This window comes from Pangasianodon hypophthalmus, chromosome 10 (genome assembly GCF_027358585.1).
Source record: "Pangasianodon hypophthalmus isolate fPanHyp1 chromosome 10, fPanHyp1.pri, whole genome shotgun sequence".
In the NCBI taxonomy this organism is placed as follows: Eukaryota; Metazoa; Chordata; class Actinopteri; order Siluriformes; family Pangasiidae; genus Pangasianodon; species Pangasianodon hypophthalmus.
The window spans coordinates 17999891-18009679 of record NC_069719.1 but is presented as its reverse complement, the minus strand read 5'-3'; the positions used below and the strand labels follow the sequence as shown (position 1 = coordinate 18009679).

General features: G+C 40.0%; 1 protein-coding gene across 4 annotated transcripts in view; it reads left to right on the top strand.

Moving 5' to 3' along the window:
- Nucleotides 1-1020: 1020 nt before the first annotated feature.
- The window catches only part of asap2a (ArfGAP with SH3 domain, ankyrin repeat and PH domain 2a), a 72787-nt gene continuing 64018 nt past the window's right edge, over nt 1021-9789 (top strand). For 2 of the 4 annotated variants that reach the window (XM_053237550.1, XM_053237548.1), the window contains exon 1: nt 1021-1552. In XM_053237550.1, the coding sequence (XP_053093525.1) occupies nt 1427-1552 (126 nt within the window). In that variant the 5' untranslated portion in view covers nt 1021-1426. The remainder of the gene's footprint in view (nt 1553-9789) is intronic. The other 2 variants (XM_053237549.1, XM_026934069.3) reach the window with 1 other exon arrangement.

Here is a 9789-nt window from a genome sequence, read left to right as displayed (position 1 = left end):
CCTTAATATTTTCATTTGAACTTTATTTTTATTCAGATTTTTCTTATTACTTATTATGATGTATTAATCCTGGAACACTTTTTACTGTAATCTCATCAGCTTACATAGAAAGTCATTTTTAATTCATAAACTCAAGATCACTCGGATCATGATTTTGGATCACATTTAACATGAAGTACAAAAGGAAAACAGTGCTAGTAACTTCTAGTAACACTGTACACATAGTTCATACACCAGGATATATAGTATGCTGCAATCATAAAAGTGTCTACAGCAGAAAGAAAATGGGCCAAATGATGCTGAAATACTCATCAACCCTTGTGCAAATCTTGGAAGTGGAACCAGTATATAATTTTTTTTCAGTGTGAAATTTATGTGACTCATTTTCTTTATTGAACTTGATGGACACATTTACTTTTGGTGCACCTTCATATTTATATTACTTAGGTTAGGTTCTGGTCATTTTGACCTGAGAATAAAACAGATTCCAAAAAACTTGTAAAAAACTAAAATTAAAAAAAAAAAAAAAAAAAAAAAAAAAAAATATATATATATATATATATATATATATATATATATATATTTTTTTTTTTTTTTTTTACACCAAGAGCTTTATTATTATTTATTTAATTAATTAAAAAAAAAATTTAATTAAAATTTTTTTTTTTTTTACAAAAATCACCAAATAGGTGAACTCACTCAGTGTTACTGACCTCCATGTCTTATTTACACTCAGACCTGATGATGTACACACACCTGCTGGTGGGAACTTCCCCAAGCATGAGTAGTTTTGTGTTTTTATTGTTCCCCAAAAACATTTGTCATATCAGATATGATGTATCATCCGCTGGTTAAAGGCTGCATGTCTGTGTGTGCACACTAGGGATTTTCTTCACTAGTCTCCACCTTAAAAGACGCTCCCACTCCTACGGTTGTGGAAAAAAGGTCACGCCCACGTCCAATCTGATTGGCTGCCACCTGGCGGTCCTAGTTTGTCATTGGTCGGCGCGTTTCCATTGAATTGCTTCCACCTTCACTTTTGTCAATTCTCTGCGCTTTCATTGAATTGACCGGCGGCGGACTGCAAGTGCAGCCATCGATCCTCACACTCCTGACTGTTTCCCGAGGAGCCAACTTTGGCTGGATATAAATGAAGAAAAGGGGTCAGGTTTGGCTTGTAGCGACAGTTTGAAGGACATTTCGGCGAGGAAAAGCCGCGACCGCAGTCGCAGGACAGAGAGAAAGAGATCTACTGATGTGTCCCATTCTCCACTCCTGATCCAGCACACAGCAATGATCACACTCCGGGACGCCCGTCCCTCCATTTCATAAGCTCTCCTGCCGACTTTGTGCGTTAGGATCAAGCGATAGAGAGGGCGCGATTGTGGGATTAAGCTCCGGGTTTTTAAACAAAGAGGAGGATACAATGCCGGACCAGATCACAGTGGCCGAGTTTGTGGCCGAGACCAATGAAGATTACAAATCACCCACAGCCTCCAACTTCACCACGAGAATGGTGCACTGTAGGAACACAGTGACTGCTCTGGAGGAGGTGAGTTCATCCGGACACACACACACACACACACACACACACACACACACACACACACACACACACACACACACACACACACACACACACAGTGTCCAATACAGCCAGGTCTATCCAAGAACTTCAGGATAACTAAGTAACCTGAAACAAACTGATAGTTATTGGAAGCCTTGGACTCCATTATTCTGTTAATATTACACCTAATATCACCTTAATATCCAAAAAATAAATAAATAAAAAATAGAAACCATCACAGAAATTCTAATGGTTCCACTACAAATACCATTACAAACCATCAACTAACCATTAAAATCATTATCATTATCGTTGCTGGTCCTTAATGGTGTCCCACTAGACATAACATGCCACCAATAGAAAGCAAAAAATGCCCGCTAGAGACCCACAGGGACATTATAGTTTTTCGTTAAAACCAATACAATCCCCATTATAACCATTAAAACCAGTACAGATTCTATGAGGACGTGGCTAGGACTTTTGGACCACCTGACATATTTATACAGCAAATTTAACAGTTGCTGTTATTAGCTTCCTTAAGCCCCGTGTCTGTACAGGGTTCTTGAAAATGTTCACTGCTTCCCCTTCCTGAAATCACATTAAGGTCTGAGAGTTGGGCTGCTGTAGCACCTGCACATGTTAATATCCTCATTCGTTCATCCTGGTGAGGGGAACACCGAGTGTGAGTTGGAGACACACCCTGAATTGGACCGTCAGTCCATCACAGGGCACCATGCACGCACACACACACACACACACACACACACACACACACACTTTCCCACCTAGGAGCAATGCACCTACTGGCATCTTTCCTGAGGTGGAAGGAAAATGAGAACGTGCAAAACTCCATGCAGACAGTAACCCCAGCTCAGGATCGAACCAGGGACTCTGGAGCAGAGACACTACCCACTGTGACGCCCTGCAGCTCAAATATCTCCAGTAGTTAAACTCTAAATGTGCTATGTGCTAATATGTGCTATGCTGTAGCTGTTTTTATTTTCTGTTCGAGAATAGCTAGGAATAGCTCTCCATCTCTATTCTGGTGTGCTATTACAAGCCTTTCAGTGCAGATGCCTGTGAACTCCCCATCCTTTGCAGTTTAAGATCAGAATCTGCGCATTAAAGCCACCGTGGCTGATGCAGGGCCTTGGCTAAACCCCGGCTGAGGGATTAAACTGATTTAGTGCCCTAAATCAAATGGAGGTTGTGCTCTGTTGCAGGAGCTCAATGGCCGGTGCTGTCAGGGTAGTGAGACTTTATGATGACTGTGAGAGCTGGCAGGTTACACTCTATCTCTTCTAAGAAAAAGTCTGTTAATCTCAAAGGAAATAGAACTTGGATATGGACAGTGTTTGTTGAACGATATACTGCATGAACCGCAGATATTATGAACTATTGATATTGGTAAATTCGGATTGAAGTCAGCTGTGAAAAGCGTTTCGGAAGTAGGTGGTGAAGCCATGTCAAGGTGTTTAAAGTGTTTGGATTGTGTAAATGAGTTTCTTTTGTGTTATTAAATATTTAATAGACAAAACCTGGTTTATACTCAGCACTTCATCTGGACCACATACTGCATTGGAATGATGGTGATGAACTCATCTGAATCTGGCTGCAAGAACACAGCAATAACTCAATCTTGATGAGATGGACCACCCTCAACCCAGAATTTATCTAGTTTTTATTAATTTAATAATTTTTCCACACAACAGCGGTTGCATTTGGGGCGTTTTCAGTCCAGTTTTCAACTGGAAAAAAAACAAAAACAAGAAACATGACTTATCACATGGTCGACAATACAATTGCCTTTGCCTTAAGTGTGCCTTTTGTGTCTAAATGTCACAATTTTAGACCGAAATCTTTTCTGTCCACGTTTCTTTCTAAGTTCCCTAACTTTATCGCAACTAACAATGATGTTAACATGAACAGTTATATATCACCATCAGGATAACTGGTAAATGGTGGAACACCTTCTAAACATTATAATCGAGTACTCTTCCAGCAATGTAACACAACTGTTAGGATGTAAATATGTCATGTACTACGTAAAACTATTAGGATATTGTGAAAGATTTCCTTGATAACTTGAAATGTCAACATGTCAAATGTCAAGGTTAAGCTCTTCCAGCTTCAGACACACTTTGCTTTTACACCTATTGAAGGCCTCCAAACTGAAATATGTATCTTATTTCTCAAGAATCTAAATGCAATAAACAATTTCGAGCAGTTTTTAATATATTCTACATATTATGCATGAATTCCTGTTCTAGCATCTCATACTTATGCAAGTTTCTATCCTTATAACTAGGCCTAATGATGACTCACACACATTCAGGAAAAAAGAGTACTAATTTTAGTACTAAGAAAGTACTTTTCTTTGTTGCTGGACTGATGCCCTAAAGCATGCACTTTTTATTCCTTTAGTCTGTATATTTTACCTAGAAAGGTGCATTTAGTGGATCTTTCAAGCTTTACTTTTTTTTTTTTTTATAAATCTGAGAGCACATACTGCTTGTGCAACTGGTTTCATGCGTGCAAATGTGACAGGATTGTTTCATTTTCAGCCTATGAACGGTCGAAGTGACAGTCAACCATCAAAACCACAATCAAGGTCATTGCGACATGCTATTTACGATCATGTAAGTTAAGTTTAGACGCTTGGTTATTCTGTAAATCATACTAATAAACCCACTGAGTTGAGCCACAAGCGAGCTCAGCTAAATAGAAAGGAAGGAAGAGAATGATGCTCACCAAAAACACAACGAAAACTACCTCTACATTACATGGTATTACGTGGCCTAATGTAAAACAGTTAAAAAAATTATATAGAATTATCTAGAATATAATTTTGTAACTAATAATTTTGCTGTAACCCCAAACTCCAACCATGAACAAAATAAACATCTAAAAACAGAAAATGGGGGAAATAAAAGCAGAATTTGGGAAAGAATATGAATCCATTGGGCCCTAGAAAAAGTTTCAATACTATCATGAGTCAAGAAAACAATAAGCTTGCTGTATACACGGCTCTGCTTTCCATTGAGGCCCTCAGGAAGTCCGCCCTGGAGCTAAACGATTGTTTTTGCCTTTCCTACTCTCATGTGCTGTTTTTTACACTGCAGTCATGATGTAACTACAGACCGTAGTGACGCCTACATGTTTGCAGATTTTTGCACTACTTTTTTGGTCACAAAGTCTCCATGACCTCAGAGTGTAGTCCCAGAGTGCACTGGACCAGCTGTGGTGTGGATAAGTGCAGCGGATTCTGTGTTCCATTAAGGATGTGGGAAATGCATCCATATATTGTGGAAAGCATAAACTCATAAAGAGCATAAAGAGATTGTATATCATGGCATGCACGAGTGGCATGCACTCAGCTAGCTTTTTCAGTCATTCAGTTTGTTTCTCGTGTGTTTGTAAGCTGGTACATAAAGATTTTCTTAATAGGCCTATCTCCTCTTCCTGCTTTCTCTCCCTCAGTCGATGTGTCTCATACATTTCAAAAATCAAAAGCGCTACTGTACCAAATGTTTACTTGTTTGAATATTTGAACAGCTACCTACAAGAGTCCCTACCTGAAACGTTACCTACAAGAGATGCCATTCAAGCTGGTGTAAGTGTTGGTGATTTGGTTCTAACCCAAAGACCTTCTGCCACAGATTACAGTACAATGGCACCGTGATAATCCAGTGTGGGTGCAGGTTGTTGTCCAACACATCTGATTCAAGATCAGAAATAATAAAAATTACAGTGCTTACACTGATTTGAATTTGTAGAAACAGCAAAGTGTGCCAATGGATCAATAATGAAACCCACAATGGCGCTTTCGTAAGCTAATGGTACTTCCAGCTAAACACGAGCAGGCATTTAAGTGTTGTTTGTGGTCTAACTGTGTTGATCATTTTATGCTCCAGGAGCATAGAAGGTTAAAACATTACACCCAGTATCTCTCTATATAGTTTAAATATCTAGTATATATTTAGTATCTGTTACAGGACATTAATGTACCAATCAAATGTTTTGTGAAAAATATTTTGTGTTCTGATACACATGGCCAAACATATGTAGACACCTGACCTGACCCAAGATTTCCCTTCACTGGAACCAAGCAGCTGTTCCAGCATGATAATATCACTGAGCACAAAGCAAGGTCCATAAAGACATGGTTTGCCAAGACTGGTGTGGAGGAACTCAAGTGGCCTGCACAGAACCCTGTCCTCAACCCCACTGAACACCTTTGGGATGAATTGGAAAGCCAACTTTGCACCAGACCTTATTGAATTCTGACAGACACACTCAAATGTAGTGCAAAGCCTTCACAGAAGAGTGGAGGTTATTATAACAGCGAAGGAGAACAAACTCAATATTAATGCCCATGGTTTTGGAATGGTATGTTCAATGGTCAGGTGTCCACATACTTTCGGCCATATAGTGTACATTCAAAGTGGTACATTGTAGAAGATGGGAAAATCTGACCTCTATCCTCCATCCTGACTAGGAATCTATTGTTGTTTGACAGTGTGAGCATCATCTTCATTCAGGTGGCAAAGTGGTGCAGCAGGTAGCATTGCCGCCTCACAGCTCCAGGGTCTATGGTTCAATCCTGAGCTTTATACACATTAGCATGTTATGTAATTTTATGTCATAATCTTAAACTTAATTTAAGATCCATCATGCTAGCACATTGCTTCCTGTCCATTTTATCCTTTTATAGGCTGAGTATTCATGTGCAAAATAGCTGAAAGCAGCTAAGATTATTGCAGTGTCCTAACTGGTTGATAGAACTAGATAGAATGCTCATAGTATCCACTTTAGAGTTATCTATCAGGATAGGAAAGACAGTTTGTCCTAAATTTAGTAAAGACGCTTCTGTCTTTGGTTCGTTAGAGCATAGCTTTTACTAACATTTAGGCCTATTTCATAGAAGCAAAGTGCCACTTTCCCCTCATTACACAATATCCTACCAGTGTAGCACATCCATTCTATGTGGTTATCAAATGTTTTTTGGCCATGAGATGTGTCCTTGTCTGCTAGCAAGGTGAGTTAAGTTTACATGGGCTCTGGATCAATAAGAGTCCTTCATCTGATTTATAAAGCTCCCTTTACCACAGTGCGGCCTATCAGTTGCCCTGTTTAGTCAATGCTCCCACTTCCCAGTGGCCTTTATTGCCCCCAAGGAACATATCCAGTCTCTCTCTCTCTCTCTATATATATATATATATATATATATATATATATATATATATATATATATATATATATATATATATACAATATATACATACCATTAAAAATTGCCTGTGAATAATTTTCACAGGCTGCTCTGACCAGACAAAGTGCTTGTGGCTATCGTCCAGCTGAGTGCTGTGTCAGAATCAGAAGAGGCTCTGTTGAACGCTGTGAATTTCCCATTGTACTACATTGCATGTCTCCACTGTCACTATTATGTCCACACAGGCCTACAAAAAAACATGAGGCAAATGAGGATCAAAGTAGGTTAGTTACTACTGGACTAAGGAGAAATTGGGATTAACTTGCTTTCCTAGTACAAACTATTGCCTCCTTTATTTCAAATTTTGCATCATTCTTTTCCCTGCTATGGCATCATCTCATGTTAATGAGCTTCTGCCTATTACAGCAAGTGAAGTAAATAATTTATCCCATGTCTTAAGGTCAAAAAAGCAATTTCACCTATTGTCAGTGGATATTCATCAACATTTTAAAGTCATGTCTCACAAAAGCATGTTGCATGTCCATCATTGTCACTCTTCATCGTAGCCAGTATGCTTACTCATAACTTGCTTCTTGGCATGTTGCTGTTTGGAGAGTGCACTGGTGAAACATGTCAGCCCAGCTCAAGGTTCTGTATAGGGCTTGCTGGAAATTAGTCTCAGCCTCATATATCATGGTCCGTGGACTGTATGAGATCTTTTGTACATTTTTATGGTCACATGCTTCATAATGTTGAAGGTTGCAATCTGATTGGACTTCCACAATTCTGTGTATACACATCTCTTTGCAATGGTTTTCAGCAGGGGAACAAACTTTTGAACATTGTGAAATACGGTTCTTTTAAAACAGATCAGATAGGCTGTGACGCTGTGCTTCTTATGTACTTATCCCCAAACTGCTCATTTTGCTTAAACTGGCAGAAAACTTACCAAATTGGAGCTTTCCTGATGTACACTCACTGTCCATTCATTTAGGAACACCTGTACACTGCACATTCATGCAATCAGCCAATCATGCAGCAGTGAATGGAAGCATGCATAAAATCACGCATATACAGGTTAAAGGTGTCAGTTAATATCCACATTAGAATGAGGTAAAAATGTGATCTCAGTGACTTTTATTTCAGAAACTGATGAGCTCCTGAGATTCTCATGCACAACAGACTCTAACATTAACACAGAATTGTGAGATCAACAAAAAACATCCAGTGAGCGGCAGTTCTGCTGACGGAAACGCCTTGTTGATGGGAGAGGTCAGAGGATACATCTCATTAGACAGCCCCTCTCGCTATTGTGTAGAGAACCTCAAGGGAGTTAAGAGCCTATAAGTCTACAGGCTGTTTATGTCCAGGTGGGCAAAGAATTCCAGGGCGGTTCATAAAGAAGAGAAAAATTGTCATTATAGGGAGATCAAGTTGATATTAGCTAACTAACTAACTTTTGCTAAGTTCCCAATTGTCCCAAAGCCAGCTCGCTAACATAGCTACGTGGCAGCATGACAGGGAAGATCTGCTGCACTGCTCAATCGTCTTTATGAAGCACAGATACAATAACATTGATAAAGTCTGTCCTTTATACGGTCCTCAAAATGGCAGCAATCATAGGGTGTGACGTCACATGAAATGCAAGGATAGTCACTGAACTGAAGAAAGTTTATAGAATCCTAAAAGTTGTTAGTGGTGAGCAAACGAGATAATCTCTGGTCAAGGGTTACAGGAAAAGGCCTGTGGTTGGTCGTCTGCCACATTGGTCAAGTTGGCTTTTCCGGTGAAAGTGACATACAAGACTTTCTAGCAAACGCTAGAAATCTGGCTTGTGAGACTTACTCGAAATAAGCATGGCATTCATGAGGGACTTGAGTCAAGAGTAGCCAGTTACATTGCAGTTTTTCATCTAGTCCGTGTGTTTTCAGTGGTTTTAGATGTTGCGAACCAGTCTGGCTTTGCTTTGTGAATCAGTGCTTATTTGGTAAGCCCTTAAAAGGTCATGAAAAACAAAGTCCAAATAAATGCACTGGCCATTTTTAGGATGTTAGGGTTTCAGACTTGGCGTGTCTTTCGACAACGGTTAGACAAAGGTCAAAGGGGTCATTTTCCTGGTTGGCTGGAGACTGTATCCTGGTGTGCTTCATGCTCTCCTGATATCTTTCCAGGCTGCGTTTGCGGGAACAGGCCAGCTGAGTTGAGCAGAACAGCTGCTCTGTGGAACAGGTGGGAGGGAGGAAAGTTTTAATGAGCACCCAGGAACAGGGATTAAGCTTGCAGACGTGAGCCTGAATCTAAAAGCTTTAGGACTACTGTCACTCAGACAGGTGGGTAGAATGAGGACATGGGTTTGGCTGATAACCCTGGATTGCCTTCCCTTCATTTTAAGAAGATTATCCCTCTTGCTGTAGACAGTCTGAGTTTGCATTGGGGGTACTGTGGGAAATTATTGGGTATAATTGGAGGTGTCCTGAACTCACTGTCGCATTGTCTCCTGAGGTACATTTCAGTGAGATAGTAAGAGTCACTGAATCTCTCATTGTCTTTGTGCTTTTTTGAATACATGCCTTGAGTTTTGACCCTTGGTCATCGCATTCTTAACCAGCTGCAGTCTTCCCTTTCTACGCTTAAGAGCAGGAAGGGGAAAGGTCATGGTCCTGTCCTATAGATTTGCCAGCTCCCTTGACTATAGGCTATAGATTCTCTGATGACATAGTTGTGGGAGTGAGGAAATCCCATTAATTGGGTGGAGGGGTGGGCATTGACCCTGGAGGGGTCAGGAGTGCAACCGCCTTTTATTTAGGAAGTATTAATGGGGGCAGGGAGGCTCTCTGTTAAGGAGGTCTGTCACAGATTTCCAAAAACAAGTCCCATTCACACCCATTGTCTGCTGTCGAGCTGTTCCTCTTCATTAATGAACTCATATTGATTTGTGGAGTTTCAAAATGTTTTCCAGAGGTGCCTCGTAATCTTGTGATACTGACACTTTTGACCAGTGGATACAGTG